A 16,897-nucleotide genomic window follows, 5' to 3' on the forward strand; every position below is an offset into this window, starting at 1 on the left:
CCCTCCCCAAAATCACTGAGCCACACTGCCTTTCCACGTACTGGTAGCACGTCAACAGGACTGTGTTTGGGGCCTTTCCAAGTTTGCCTTCCCCCACACCTACTTAGGCGTAACTCTCTCTCTGTCTGATGAGATGCCAGTTCACAAAACCATCTTTCGTATGCAAGAGAGCAGTTTCTTGTTAATCCTGCTAAAAGATTGTAACCATCCCCTGCCTGGTTTCACTGGCATCAAGGGCCATTTGTTGACAAGGCCTCTTTCACCTTGGAGAGAAACTGAGGTCCCCGGAGCTGGTGATAAGAAATGAAACTCCATCAGTCCTGGAGGAAGGGATGAAGAAGTGTGATGTCAAATAAAAAGCAAATAATATTCTGCACTTATTGAGAAGCGTTCACTCTGGGAAGATTACATATGGAACATCTGGCGCAGCCACTGGAAGAGGTTGGCATCCCTCTGGGGAAGGAGAGAGTTGCAAAAAGATGAAGCGTGGAACTGGGCCAGTGTCAGCCTATCAGAACTCATCTACCAAAATGAAAAACAAGAGTATTGTGGGAATTGTCTGTCACACCCTAGAGGGCACTATTGCCACGTTAAAGAATTAAATCTCTAGGCATTAAATAAAATAGGTTCTTACTAATGAAACATCATTTCACTATTGGTTTTCCTTCTTTCTCACTTCAAAGCAAAAAACAAGCTAGGTGACAGTTCTCTAAAGATTAAAAAAAAACAACAAACCCAAAAAATTACCAAAACAAACAATCCCCCGCATCCCCCCAAAGAAACTAGTAAACCCTTCCCATTTGTTTCCATATTAGTCTGACTTATCTAGCACCTTTTTCTCCCTTTTCCCTTAGTATTTTTCAGGGGGAATGGAATAAGTGAATTAGATTTTCTGCAATGGTTTCATTAAGTATGTATTTTTCTAGGTGTATGTCAGTGAACAGACTGAGGGAGAGTATGCGCATGGTCAAAAAGGTCCTGGTGAGAACTTGGTTGACCTATTTAAAATACCAGCCTCATATAAGATAATTCTAAGTTGCATGATCCTCTCAAATGCACATGAGATTACTATTATGATGTAACAGATACACTGAAAGTGTGACGGAGCAAGTGGCCCAGTATAGCATATAATGCTTTCTTCCCTCTTCCCTTTAAACTATTTGCCTGTGAATCACTCTGGGCCAACCAGAAAATAAAACATGGGTTTCCACATGCAGTGAGTGGCCTGCAGACAACTCATTTTTTGTGAGTGTTTTCAAATGCATGTTGAAGGAGCCCTCCACCTTGGTCCTGCTGCAGTATCTTCAGCTCCAAGTGCACTTTGGCAGAAGATGTCTACTTGTGTTGCACATTTATTAACATGCTACCACCTGACCTTCAGCAGGAATGAGGAACTACATTCTACTTGGAAGGATGTAGAAACATCCAGTAGACCCTCTGAAAAGGAAAAGGACATTGTGGGAATATTTAGAGATATTTTTCATGTTACCAATCAACTTCATCATCTAATAGGTTTGGATTCTGGCCATCATCTCTTGGGCCAACAAAGATACTCTTCCAAGGCCATTAATACCACTGCACTGCAAAACAGGGCAAGCAAATATTCCCTTCCTCTCAAAAGAATGACGTGTTTATCAATTCTCTATTCACCAGCATACTTTGAAACCCTGCTGGTAGGAAAAGAGACAAGGAACATATCGTGCATGAAATGACAAAGCACTGATCAGTATGTCAGCTTAAACAAGCCAGGATTTCACACCCTTTGCTATTTGTACTCTGCTGGAAAACAGTTCTCAATTAAAGCTAATTGATCAAATGCACTGTACTTTCTTTTCAACCAATAATACAGGTTTTTGCCTCAGTAATTTCAACAAAGCAACACAGACAAACCTTGATTTGGATTACTGAAAGAGCTTTCATATGTATAAACATTACCATGCAAGTTCTTAAGGTGGGAAGAAAAGAAACCATTTCATTAATTCAGCCATTAACAGCAATACTTCCAACAACTAAAAAAATTCCCCCAAAACCCAAAATAGATCCACTGATTTCAAATCATCTCTATTCAAATGCAAAATCAGTAAGCTGAAGTTTGTTTGCTTTGGTAACATTCTGAAACAAAATCAAGACACGTGGCTTTACCTGGAGTCCTAATCAAAGTACAAATGTTTTCTGAGGCACCTGTACCTGGGCTTTTGGATACATATGCTAGAGAGACAAAGTTCAAATCTTGATTTCAAAACGTCTTTAGTGGCCAAGGGCTGTTTATGAATTGAGGAGTTTTCTTTGAGTCAAGTTCTAATCACACTGAAGCCAAGTTTTAATTTTCATTATACTCTTAGCATGTCTCTTTTTCTCTCTCCTACCACCCCCTCCACTTACAAGTGACCTGGAGCTCTGTTTTGAAGGGGGTAGGAACTGTCTCACATTGGTTGGTGTTTCCTTTTCAATGGAGTGTCGTCTCTGAGGTGGCTGCCGTCTCTCAGGCTGCGGTGTAGACGATATGGGCAAGAACTTTGGAGGCACTAAAGGATTCAAACAGCATAAAAAAGTTAGTTCTTGTAAGAGAGACTCTTGGGTAATGTTGCTCAGTATTTAATCCAGCCACTGATTTCCTAGAATTACTATTACTAGTGGCTGAAATTACACACCCATACTGAGAGCTTCTTCAAGACAGGTATGCCATTCATCACATCTTCCAGACAGAGAATAGGAATACTCATAAAACTAGCAAATAAGACACACTATTGTCCAGCTACCATGGTGTTTTGGGAAACTGTCTTAATCTGTTTATGTCACCATCATGCACTGAAAATACACGCACAGGTTGCATGTTTCATTACAAACCTTTCCACTGAAACTGAAACACCTTGAAACAAATAAAAAATACTGTTACACCATAAAGGCTGCCATAACTGTGCCTGAAAAGTAAAAGACCAGATCTTCCCCTCTTGCCAGTAAATACACTTATGAGAAATACTGGTGATTGCTGTGCCTTTTAAATGAGTACATCCACTGCCACGGTGACAGACATGCAGGAAAACTCTGATTTTGTCTTAGGTTAGAACATGTTTCTGCAGCAACAAATTATTTTACAAGATGAGCAAATCTAACCTATCCCCTCCATTCACTTTTGACTTTCTCTACAGTTCTACATCAACTTCAAGTATGAACCCTTCTCTTTCACAAAGATATCCACACATAATGGAGGCTAATGGCTTCCAACTGTTTACCATATTTGACCCATCTGGTGGGTTCTAGGGTTCAGCTTTAGAGGTTTATTCCATTAACAACTTTCAGCTTCAGCTTTCTATAAAAATTTCAGATGAAATTCATAGCACAGAAGACAACAGAAAAGTGTAAAAGCAGCCACTTGGCTCTCTCATAACAACTTACTCTTTCTGCTGCTGGTGCCTTCTTGAGAAGGGTCTTCCACTTGTGAGGGGGAGATGCTGCTGCTACTTGCTGACTTGTGCACTGATTCCTCCTGTGTAGCAATAGGAAAGAAACAGAATTCATCAGGGACTGGTTTTAGTTCTTTTACTGCTTCTAAGTACACAGAAACCATAAGGTATCACAGATATTTTGCACCATTCGGTCACTCAAAGTCCTGGAAGTCCCCAGAAAAACATTGACTCTGCACAGTACCAAGCAAACAGAATTTTTAGAGCTCATTTTTCTTAGAAACTGCTAACTCCGTGGTTGGAATTCAGTGTATTTAACTATTGCATGAAAGAACAAGATCAGGAGAGAGGTGCATCAATCCATTGTAACCTGTTAATTTTCTTTGTTGTATTCAAAGAGTTCTGCAGCTACAGCAGATACATTAACTCAGCTTTACACCTTGCACTAACAAGGAATCAGCACTTAGATTTCTCTAGTCTCCAAAAGAATGACAGTCACTCACATAAGTGGCCCAAGTAAAGAGAAACTAATCTGATTTGCACTGCACTGTTTCTGATTCCCAGTCCTGGTGCAGTTCTCCTTTCTTCTGCATTGAAAAGAAATCTCATTCACTACACAACCATGTTTCTTCACAACACCCAAGAGCAAATCCTACAAGATGAAGGAAAATGAAATGGGTTTTGCCTAACACCTTTCAACCATCTAAAGCACTAAGCCACCCAAACTATTAACACCTTTGCTTTCACCTAAAAAAGCTGTCTTCAGTCACTATCAGTACAAATCATCCCAGGAGCCTCCCAAAGAAACAGCACTGAAGGACCAAGCATGAATGAGCTTTAGCTCTTATGGGAATGTTCTTAACCAAGGAGACTTAAATTGTATAAGTTGTCAAGATTTACAGATCAAGCATGTGACCTGCTCTAAAATCCAGTAGGTGGCTGAACCTCCCTCTCACAGATTTCCTTAGTTACTTGAATTGCAAGCAGAAAAACCTCCACTGGCTGAAAGACTGCCTTCTTTGGTCAGAGCCAGTCAGACAGAAAAGCTGGCAGGATCACCTCAATGAGCACCATGCATCACAGGACAGAGGCCTCTACAAGTTCCCAGGTATTCTTGGTTTGTCATTTCAACTTACTTCTGTGCACTAACACGAGCACTGAAAATGCTATTGTGGCCCTATAATTTCTCAAACATAGAAAGGTTTTTTGAGAATGAAATCTTGTGCAGGAAGTACTGATGAGTCATTGTATGAATTTCTCCACATCTATACAGGAACTGTTGACTGTTACCATAGATTAGCTGACATTTTACATTTGAGGTTGGATCAACCCAACATCCAGAACTGTGCACTTCTCCACAGAGTGCTAAACAATTAGAATTCTACAGGTACTGAGAAAGCTACAACTTTAAAGGCATCACCCTAAACCATCTGTTACAGACATGATTTTTGACAAGATAGATTCAGCTTCATTAGGAGGATACAATTTTTATATATGTATTTATAAATCTCTATTAGATTGCTACTTCTCCTAGCCAAACAAAGGAAACTAGCAATTCTTGCTCCCTGTCCCTTAGAAACTGGGCAATGCAGAAAAAGCACAACAGAAGGAAGGAATGATTCATACAATATTCATCCTTGCCAGTAAATGGGCATGGGGCTGTATGAGACCTTCCCTTTCACCTCTGCCTGGCTACACTGCATGTTGGGACATAGCCTGCATCACAACACAGCTGAAAGAACAAAGGAGATTCTGGAGGAAGAAAACGTGTCTATAACATAGCTCACTTGCAGGTCCACAGCTTGGCAGTGGAGGTATTTCCAGCCTGTAATTTGGGGCATAGTCATAATTTCCCTCCCAGTGAGTAGCTCTAAATAGGATAAGCCCAATTCTAACTGCAGTGAAAGAGGTCGCCGAGTCATTTATAGACAAATAGAACAACACACACATTCTTCATGTGTTACACACAAAATAAAACTCAGGAAAGAAATAAGACATTTTGACAGAGCGATCTTCACTATGTGCCACCCCCTTCCCCATCTTGAAAAAGTCATCCTGACTTCCTTCAGTTTATTTTCACTATTTTAGCATTGTTACTCAGCCCCAAACAGTATTCTGCTTCAGCATCTTTAGCATCTCAACTGCTTTACCAGTTACTTCTGTTGACTCAAACCAGTACAGCACGTGTTCTCTGTGACAGCTGATTTATTTTCAATTTATCTTTTGCTGTATGTTCCAGAGCTTATTCCATACCACTTTGCTTGCCTGCATGGCATTCCCTAATCAGTACTCACATTCAGGCATCATATTTTTCCCTCCTACAAGAATTATTTCACATTTCTCTTTACATAATTTTCTTTTACTGACTTTTCAATTTTCTGTGTGAAACATCACGCTGCATTAGTTTCAGGATGCACAGAGCTACAGGCTGTTAAGTTCAAGATCCAACTCTCATTGACAGGTCTTAATATTCCTGCATCCTGCCCAACTTCATTCATGTCATCAAAACCTCATGTAGCCTCTATTGTAATTTTAAAGCCTGATGAGTGATTTCAGAATGCAAATCTCTTCTGCTTTCAGAACAGATGCATCAAATTATGCACCCACACAAGTCACCCACACGATAACCCCTAATACAAAGAAGGCCAACCTTTCACAGATCAAGAAAGTATGCAAAGAGATAGATTTCTCCCCACGCATATTTCTTCCCAGTCTCCTATCTTTCAGCTTAGATGCCTTTGTAACCACCCTGTCAGGAAACTCCTCCTTCCCCATTTACAAGAGAGAAAAAGAGTCAAGGAAGACTGCTTTCCCCAGGCTAAAATTATCCTGTGTGAATAAACCCTGTCTGCATGAGCTTTCCAGACAGCGTAACTTTCAGAAAGGTCCAAACTCAATTAATATTACTTGGTCCAGAAGACAAACCTCATTCTTGAGGATGTAATGTTGGTACTTCCTGAGGGTCATATATAATGCAGCTTTGAAGCTAGAAAGCTCTTTAAGGTTTTCTCCTTTAATGCTTTTTTAAATCTTTAATCCTCTGTTTGAGAGAGGACGGATTAAAAATCATTTCTCCACCTGAGTGGTATTTGCTTGTCCCTGTCTGTGAAACATTTTTAGGGTGTTAGTTCCCAATATTATATAGCAAAATTCACTGACATTTGCATCAAACTGCAACCCCTCTGGCACAGCTGATGCTCTTTATTTAACAGCCTGTAGGGTGAGGCTGGCCTTACATCTGAGTCCTTTAGTGACAGCTCCTATATGGGTGCCAGGAGGGTGCAACACATTTCCCTGAATTCCTAAAAGCATAATTGCTACATACACACTCTGGACAGACACCAGGCATTTAGGAAAGTAAGTAAATACAGGTTTAAGCCCAAAATTAGCATTTAGCATCTTAAAAGAATATTCTCCTCTAATATTTTTGAAGTTCTGTGAGCTGACAAAGCAGTCATGGAAAATTCAGATTATAACCTGGGAAGTCACTTCTCATCTGATCAGTTCAACAAACTAAGAAATAAGAATCAATTCTGACAAATCGAGAAGCAAGTTGTGTCCTGATTTTTTACCTCTGAATCTGAGCTGTCAAGTTCAGCCAACGTGGGAGCTTTAAGGAGTCTCTTGCGTTGTACTGTCATTTGTGTGGCCCCATTCTGCTTTCCTTGTGCTGCCAGGCCACCATTCACCACAGAGGCATCCACTACTTTTCTTCCAGCCTCTGGTGTTGGCACATCTAGCAAAAGAAACAGAAGAACTGGTGTTTGGACCTAATTTGTATTTTGCCTTCTCAAATCTTACTGTCAAGGCAATACACACAAAAAGAAAAGAAAAATAATGTGATAGTTATATGTGTGCAGTTATTCTACTTTCAGCAGTACACAGCTTGGAGAACTACAGGCAATGGCTTGTGATACAGCAGCAGTATGAAAGAATGAGAGCAGTGGAAAAAGCAGCAGTGAATAACAGCATAATACTAAAACCCACCCTCAGAGGAACACCAATCAACTTTAAAAAAATTGCCTGTGTTAAATCCGAAAATAGTCTTCCTTCAATGTATAGCCTATAATTAACTATATAACAAGAACCAGAAGAATGCACAACCCTATCTGTGCAAGTGGGTTTCCAGTGACTCTGATGACAACACCACACAGAAATTAGGAGGTTTAGCATGGAGTAAACCCTGTTTTTCCTGTGAGGACAGAATTCCACTTTATTCTGCAGTGTACAGAAAAGGAATGAAAATGAGGTAAATAATGAGCATTCATCAAACATATGCACAACTCTTAAGCTTGCACAGCCATTTGTATTAAAAGTATGTCTGTGATGTCAGACCTTCATGTAACAGCAGAAACAGGAGGCTCCAGCTTTATTTTCATCCACATGAGTTTTATAAGGATGTAACGCCACTGAGTAAATTACTTGGGATTCCTGCCAGCATGCAATGAAGATGTATCTAAGATAATGTAAGCTTTGGGTCTGCTGTGCTTAGCCTAGCTTAGCTCAGACATTAAGATAATGACCCAGGCTTTGATATTTTAGGAGAGCTTAGAGTTTGGTCTGATAAATCAGTTTTATCCCTGTAAAAGTACAAAGTGCAGTAGTCCAATCTGAAGAAAATTATGTTGGAGGGACAAGGAAGAGCAGCTGTAATCTCCCATTTACATGTATGCCTAAGCATCTGGTCTTTCTACAAATGTGTTCTTCTACTCATGTAATTATAGGACTCCTTCCCTAGTCTCATAATAACAAAGTACCTCCAGGTATTATAAGGGTAGGGTAATGATGAGTTATTCCCATTTTTATACGTGGTGGAAGGAGGCACAGAAGGTCAAGTGTCTTGTATCTTAGGTTACTGGGAGGACTATGACAGAGAAATGATATCATCCAGATATTCAGAGTACCAACAATGTAAGTACTCACACATCATTTGCAGTTACTCACATAATAACCCTGGTATAAACAGAGTCACTGCTGCTACAACAACATTTGCATTGATAAAGCCATCCTTGCACTAGGTAAATTAAAACTACAGTCTAGACAAAGCTCAGCCACAGTAGCAGGTCTGTTTTACAACATTCTCACCAGAGCAGCTCCTGAAACAGAATAACAAAAGGACTAACTTAAATCAATACATATGTTAAAGAATTATTCAGGTTATTGTTAAATGCTGGAAAGTGAGCTAGAAAGGACATGGGATATATTATAGTTCCTCTGTAAATCATACCTTCAACTGGGAGTATAAGAAAAGGCCATTATTTGGGCTATTAAAGTCATGGTGACATTCCAAGCCTATGAATCTGTGTACTACAGTGTCATTACTGCCTTCAGGTCCTCCCTACAAAGAGCTGCAATCAAAGACTTAAGACTCTGTAACTCTTAGTTCCTATCTTCAAAGGCTTTGCTAATGTGTGTCCTGACCACCCCTATGGCTTACAGGTCATGGGGTTTTTTTTCCTCCTAGATTTCGGTGAGTACAGCATGGGTGCCCTCCACATCAAATGCATTCTTGCTCTAAGAGCCACTCAACGCAATCCCAGAAAGGGACAGCAGGAAAACACAGCCTAAACTGCCTCCCCTCCCTGCTGCCAATGCCACTTCTTGAGAGCTCATAATTAGCTGGCATGCAGTTGATTGAAGAAGCTCCAGTTTCCTAAATGAGCAAGCAAATACCCTTCGGATTGCACAGGGTAGTTCTTGAACAGACTGCCCAAGGAAGCAGCCCCAGCACCACCACACAACAGCCAAAGGTGGTGACCCTTCTCCCCTAAACCTCCCGGGTGGGGACTCCCCTGCCTCTTGGGAGGGTGGGTGAAGAGTGGCCTGTCAGACTCACTGGGACAATAAATGGGAAGGCCAAAGCGTAGCCCTCCTGCCAAAAAAAAAAATAAAATACACAATAGGCCTGGAGCAGGGAAAGAGGGAGGAACATCCACCAGACATCCCTCAGCACTATGGCAGGTGATGGAATGTATTTTCACATCATAAATCCTTCTTTTTCTTTTTTTTTAGTTTGTTTTGGGTGTGGGTTTTTTTACCTAAGAATTAGGCCCAATTTCTTCTAAGCCCCAGAAACAGAAATTTCTGGTCCATTTTGAAGGTAACTGATGTAGCCAATCACTATCTGTGAAGCCTAAACCAGTTGTAATTGAAAGTCACACATGTATGAATTATTCACACACATTGCTGAGTTGCTCATATGTTGGTTTGAATTTTCTTGAAACACAAGAGAAGTTTTAGTTGCCTCAAAAAGACAATCCAACACATTACTTGTTTTCAAGGGCTCTTCAGTAGGAAATATAATTTATCACCATTCTTTACTTAAAAAAAAATCAAACCCAGCAAGTTTTTACAACTTGCAAGCACTAAAGAATAATCAAAAAATAAAGCAAAATTAGAAACCATCAAATCTATCAAATCCATTTGGTCAATCAAGTTCATTTTATCATTCTTGCACTTACAGTACCAGATACTTATTAATAAATGGATTATCATAATTTAGGAAAAATATAATAAAATCTTAGTTTCAACAAAACAGATTTCAAGAATAACTTATTCCAAAATTAAAACCAGAATTTGTTAGCAGACACAGACAAAAAATGATTACTCTGTTCAAGCTATTTTAGTGATGTACTCAGGCAACAGAAACATTACCAGGTGGCAAATTATTGTACATCATCATAAACAAGATAAAATTAATCAAGATAAACAAGTCAGAAACAACAAATGCTTATAAAAATGAATGTGGCTGAAGAAATCAATGGACAATTCTTTGAAACAAACCCCTAAATTTATTTTTTCTTAAGCTGATAGTAGTTCACAATCTCTAGTTTCATAGATGTTTTGAAGACGATTCCAATGATATTAAAAAAAGGCTTGTGTGTGCAATAGCCTGGGGTTAAGATTTTATTAGACAGTCAGACACACTGGGAGAGTGTAATTTCTTCATGTTTTCAGGTAGCAAGTACAATGAACAGTACCTGCAAATTGGATGAATGTGTTGGGTTTGAGTTTTTCTCAAAGCTATCATTGCAAGAGGTAAATGAAAGAAGACAAGGTCATGATTTGATTACTTGATCATTTTGTTGGGCCTCCTTGACTAGCCTTAAGAAGAGGGAGACAAAAAAACCCCACCCTGGGATAATCTGAAATGCCCCTTTATTTACGCATAAGATTACACCTCTTGGGAAACAAGGAATTAAGCAGACCACAAACTGCATGCAAACCACAGCAGTCATGTAAGCATATGCTGTCTGCCTCCTAACCAGCTCTCCTTGGCAAAGAGTGACAACAAAAACATGAATTTTGCTCTATATAGCAAATATACTCCTCAAGTTTATAATTTTTTACACAGAGTTTAAAAGAAGGCTCAAATGGATTTGGTGAATTAATATAATAACTTTTTGCTAGTTAGTCTGATGATATATTGGCAATTCTTATATAATGAATAAAGATAACAGAGATGTGCTGTTCCTTTCAGTGGACTTAAGACACTGAAGTCAAACCTGAGAGCTAATAAATCAGTGTAACAAACTGCCAACCTTTTGCTGCTGTTGCATCACAAGTATTATTGTGTTATCTAAATTAAGAGTTTACCAGGACCTGGTGGAATCCTTCCTCACGCTGGTCTGAGGCAGAGATGATCTAAAAGTAATAATCTCCATGACATTTGGGTTTAAATGCTTCAGTTTTCTTTTCCTTCTCTCCCTGCACAGCCCTGAATGTACAAACTGTCTGAAATAACACCTTCAAAGCAGCCATACATACAGCTCTGAGGAAAGAACCCAAGTGTTAAAAGTGGGAGTGACTGATCTTTTGATTTGCATTTGATACTGCATTGAAATTAAGCTGCTTTTAAGCTATTTCTCTATTACAGGAAGAGGGCAATGACTGTCCTGGTCCCTCCCTGATATTTGAGTACCTCTCAGAGAACTCACTACAGGTGGCTACCGCTTGCTTCTTCTATTCTACCAGCAGGAAACAGCAGTGTAAAAGGAGGTCCCAGGCTCCTCTCCTCTCCTTTAGAGGAGAACAGCAGGCAGATGCCTGGAGCCGGGCACTGTGACTTATCACCCACACAGGCTCAGTGCCAGCAAAAGTGTTCTCAGAACGGGTCTGCACCATCCCCGTAGCAGACAGCATGCATAATATAACCCTGCACCCGTCCTTTAGCACTTAGTAGGAAACACTTCTGTTTTTCAGCTAGATTTTGTTTTTCTTTCATGACAGCAATTCCATCACGTAGAGAGCAATGAAAGCAGTGAAAAAGCAAGAGTGTGGAAATAATGATGAAAGCACAGTAGAGCCCCTCTGCCTTCAGAATAAAGAAAAAAGTAAAAGCACACAAAGCAATAGCATTCAAAATTACTGCTTATCTGCTTACTATCAATATCCCAACCCATCTAACTCACTGGTACTGCTCATCTGATGACTCACATCTACCTAACTAGAATGTTTTAATCATTCCGAATTTACTTCTAAGGACAACTTATCAGATCACTCAGTCACGCTATATGATACTTCTTGCTGAGAACCACATGAATTGAAAAGACAAAACCAATCACATTTGGGAGGTGGATGAAGAAACCAGGAAGAGTTCTTCAGTGGTCAGTTGAAAAGAGCAAATCCAAGTACAGGACAGATTGCTAAAGCTACTTCTTTGAAATAAAAACATGATGGTGATGAATTAATGGACTATGAAGGGAGCTTTTACAAAATATTGTTGGGATGTAAACAATTGAGGATGTCTCAGAATTCCTAAAAATAAAAGGCAAAAGAAGAAGCAGACAGACACACATAGAAGGACAGACTTGAACATTTCCCTTTTGTTGGTCAGTGGCACTTTCAGTTTTAAAATCTTGAAACTGAATAAACTTTTGGCATATCTGAAAGTAGTGACACTTTTTGAAAAACTGAAGTTTGCCTGTTTATGCTACTATCAGAGGCCCTGGGGACACTGCAGCTTTCAGTGGAGTAAAACATGATACCATGTACATATGTAATTTTAATCCCACCAGACAGCTGTACTAGCTGTACAACACACCATGAGTGTAAGGTTTCACAAAAAGGCTTGAGCTGGATTAACAGCTTGTCACTGTCTGATGGGGAGAGCCTGTTCCTTCCACCCATGCTCATCATCTGCCCTCCTCAGCCAGCTCTCTGATCATCTGATCAGATAATAAACAGGTTTAAATCACTAAAAGAGCATCAAACCAGCCTGGTAAAAAAAAAAAAAAGAAGAAGAAGAATTCATTCCTGGGTTACATGGGTTTAAACAGGTTATCTTGTGAATAAATGAGCAGGACTTGCACAAAGGAGGAGGGGGACTCTCCTGAGTGGAGGGGAGGTTGGGGAGGAGAGGGAGCAGCGAGTCTCTCCTCCCCTCTCCACATTGGCAAGCTGTTATCTTGACTCAGCCAGAACAGCGAGTCACATTCACAGAGAGAGAACTTCTGAACTGTGTTCCCATATTACATAACTATGCTAATTTTTATGTCATAGTTATCAAAAACCTTCTATATGGTCTTTCTAGTTTACAATATGTCAGCATTTCAGTCAGATTATGCCTTTCTGTGGTGAAAACAACCGGATGAGACTAACGGGTGCAAGGACAAAGTGAGGATGAGAACTCTGAAAAGTCTCAGATGAGATGTTTCTACATGCAGCTAAAAGGCAAGAGGGGAAGGGGTACAGAGAGCATGGAATTATTTGGAGGCTCTTTTCAGGAGTCACCTAAGGGAAATCAGGTAAGAGATAGCATGAGATCACTAGCTCTCCTCAGCAGACAAACCTTGTTGAGTATTTTCAACATCAGTGATGGACTCTTTGAGGCTGAGCAGCCTGCAAAGTTAGTGTATAATGAGGAAGGAATGAATTTATTTTCTGGCTAGTAGGCACAAACTCTACGTGACACTGCTGCCTCTGAAGTAGAATATGTTCATACAGTTACTCCATGTCCTAACTAATGGCTCACAAAGAAGAAACTTGAAATTTGGTATTAGATAGCTGATGAAGGATCAGCTATTGAATCCCCTGTAGCAGTTATTACCAGCAAACCTAACCAATTTATTTTGCTAACCAGTAAAGAAGGAAGGTTTAGCCTCTAATTTAGTGACCTTTGGTTTCATACTTCACAAAGCTTTTACTGCAGAGACACTCAGCAGAACTGACAGTTTCTTTCTAGATTAGTATATATAGGTATATTGCATTAAAACTAGACAGGTAGACAAGTTCAAAGGTCAGATTAACAAATAACTAAACCAGACTTGAAGGTGACACTATTCTGCAATCCTTTTAAGAGTCTGAAATTGCTCTAGGCCACCTTATTTTCGTAATCTATTGAAGCAGAATTCCAGCCCTCTATTTCAGATGAAATGGAGATGTTTTCTATACCTGGGCATCCTTTTGCGGCAAGGGAAATGTAGGTATTAACAACCAACCTAAATTTTTTATTTTCACTGACCATGTCTTGGAAGAATCCCTTCAAGTTTCTTTCTTAAATGGGAATTCAACATACAGATGGAACAAATTTCACAGTAAGCACAATAACCACATCAGGTGGTGTAGCACATTTTACCTGACAAGTCAAAACTGTAAGACATGCTAAGTGGCCGCATTGCTGTAAAAAAAGAAACAAAAACAATGAAAAAGAAAATGATTCAGCTATTAGAAAAGCAGAGGGACAGCGAAAACAAAAGATTAACTCCACTTAAGACATTTTGGATTCTGTTGTCTAAATCCAAAATGTGTCAGACATATTACTGCTTTACTGTAGTAAAGCTCAAAGTCTGAGAACTACAGTAATATAAATTGGACTTGCAACCAGAGCAATTATAACTATATTAGTATAGTTGTAGAATGAGATCTTTGGAATTCAATAAATCAAATATCAAAACAAGAGGCAAGTATCTTAAAAATGTAATATTTTCGAATAAAATGCCACCAAAGAGAAAAAGGGAAAAGGGAAAGAGAAAGAGGAGAAAAAGCTGAAAAAAATTGAAAGCACAAAGCCACATTTCACACAAGTTTCAGTGACCTGAAATAAAGATATTTCTAAATTTTTAAGCATAATCTCCAATGATTATAATTAAACTAATAAAGAGAGACATTCAAGCTAAGCTTGAACAGTAGTTTCCTTGAAGAGGATGGGAAAAAAGGCCAAACAAAATCTGATTTGTGCTGATTCTTGTTCTTTTAAAAAAATCTTAGATCCTTTAAAACATCTTCTCTTCTTCCCAGGCCCCTCTATTTTATTGCTAGATAAGAAAGTGGTCAAATGTTCTTAATTTCTGGAAAGACCAATCTATATTTCCAATTAAACAACGTAATTCAGGCAGGAGACACTCAAAATATTACTCAAAATAAAATTTCAGTGCACTAATCCAGAAAAGCAGGCCAAGCCCATGATAAGAATGCACAAAAATGTTAAAAAGCTTATGTGTCTTACTTGACAGGTGATAAACATGTAAGTTGGTATGCAATGGCCTGTCAGCCACATATACCACAGCAGCAAAAGATGTTTATAAAAAGGTTATACTGGGACAAGTTTTGCTTATGAGAATAAAGTGCTGAATGCTGTAGGTGGCTGACTCAGAGTCAGATTTGGGAGTCAGTGTTTTTTCTGTAGTTCATTAACTAGACAACACCAGACTTACAGAACAGCTACAGAAACAGTATCTAAATCCCTGTCCAAACAGCATAAAAGCAAATACATTTTAAAGCATAAGGATGTTTATCACCTAATGCTGAGTCCTAACTGAAGGCTGATTAACATTTACATGAAGCAAAGTTTTCTGCAAGCTCCATTAGCTCCACTTGCTTGAGTCACAAATTCATGCTCTTAATTAAAAGGACATGTAACTCAAAGCTGTGTTTGTCTCAATATTTTATGCTGATGATCCTATGAGGTCATTTGAGAGCTCACTTCAGCTCCTCTACTCAAACCTCTCCCTTTGTGAGAACAGCTCCCAAGTTTCAACCACCATTTCCAAATAAGTTTTAGACTGAGTGGCCAGCCAGAGCTGGCTTTTCTCAGTGGCAGCTCAGGGTATAGATCTTACCTGTACCATGTGTTGTGCAGAGCAGAGGGACAAAGCCTGAGGCTGCTGGCAAACAGATGCCACAGGTGCACTCAGACCACAGAGAAGGAACTGTGGGAGTACAGTGCCCCCCAGCCCAACAGTCAGGTGTGGTTGTGCTTTTGACTGCTATAAACTGAGCAAAAGGAGCAACCACGGCACATGTGATCCATACCTTATGTTCAGAAATATTTCACTCTTTTGTGGTTTTTTCTCCTCCTTCCTTTTAATAGCAATAAATATTTCTGTCCAGATGGCACAAGTGTCCCATGTGGTGTTTCTACTTAGATTTGTAATCCTTAAGCCTCATTACGTTATATTTTGTTACACTGAACTACGCTCAGTGGTCATTTAAACGATATGGCAGATCTATTTGTGCCATACTGAATGTCACCAGCATTACTCCTTTTCCAATTCTACACAAACACATTCTATTCCAAAAGGAACTCTGGGCATTACAATCATTTCAATGTGAGAAAGAACAAAACCTTGTATTCCAAGATAAGTAAAAATTATCTTAAAGACCTCTGATCTTTTTTCTTCTTCATGCCAGCAGAAAGTATACACTTGGGAAAAAAACTTGCATACAGTACTATGGCATTTAATCCAACCAATCAATCCACTGGTCTTAAGTGGAAATACCACAGTTCCAAAACACAGAAATTCAGTTCTTTAACAAAAAATGAAGAATTGGTGGAACACAGGTATCCCTTATTGGAGGCCATACCCTGAAATCAGTCCAGAAGTCCTAACCAGTAGTAGTACAAAATTCAACAATGATTTTAGAAACTGCTTACTAACTGGGTTAGATGTCATTTGTATCAGTTACAAATTGCAAAGGCTTATTAGATCAAATTTGCTGCCCCTGAGATGACATATTAGATCCTGGATGGAGCACATTTAAAACACTGAAATTGAAAGTTTGAAAGAAAAGTAAGAAATCATTACACATTTTTACAAGATTTCTACATTTGGAAAAATGTCAAGGCCTGTTAGAAATGCTAATTGATAGGCCAAGCACAAAATGAATCCAAATCAGAAACTGGAAGGCCCAAAAAAAACAATATTCAAAACATCATGCTTTAAAAAACGTACCCAAGCATTCCCCAAACTCCATCAAGCACTTCAAAAACAATGCAACAAAGCAAGACTGATGAAATTGTTTTTCTCCAGAGACAATGGGTTGTCACAATCCACTTGAATCTGGATCAGTGCCTCTGAGCATGTGGAAAGCACAAATATTTTGCAAAAGGCAGCGATAGAGAGTATATACGTGGATTATTTCATGCTTCTCAGCCCTAAGATTCCACACTTGCTCTTCAAAAATCCACCTAGTTTGGTTTTTCTGATACATATAAATACCACTATCTTAAAGCAATCTAAGTGACTATGTAGGACTGTATTTGTCATGCCTTT

The 16,897-nt window shown here is 39.2% G+C and overlaps 1 protein-coding gene across 5 annotated transcripts in view; it reads right to left on the reverse strand.

The window, feature by feature from the left end:
• The window catches only part of SPIRE1 (spire type actin nucleation factor 1), a 127,984-nt gene that overhangs the window by 11,472 nt on the left and 99,615 nt on the right, over positions 1-16,897 (reverse strand). For 3 of the 5 annotated variants that reach the window (XM_071554857.1, XM_071554854.1, XM_071554859.1), the window contains exons 9-11: positions 6,977-7,140; positions 3,397-3,487; positions 2,383-2,525 (exon numbers count right to left, since the gene is read on the reverse strand). In XM_071554857.1, coding sequence (XP_071410958.1) covers positions 2,383-2,525; positions 3,397-3,487; positions 6,977-7,140 — 398 coding nt within the window. The remainder of the gene's footprint in view (positions 1-2,382; positions 2,526-3,396; positions 3,488-6,976; positions 7,141-16,897) is intronic. The other 2 variants (XM_071554858.1, XM_071554855.1) reach the window with 1 other exon arrangement.

The sequence above is a fragment of the Pithys albifrons genome, chromosome 4, assembly GCF_047495875.1.
Source record: "Pithys albifrons albifrons isolate INPA30051 chromosome 4, PitAlb_v1, whole genome shotgun sequence".
NCBI lineage: Eukaryota > Metazoa > Chordata > Aves > Passeriformes > Thamnophilidae > Pithys > Pithys albifrons.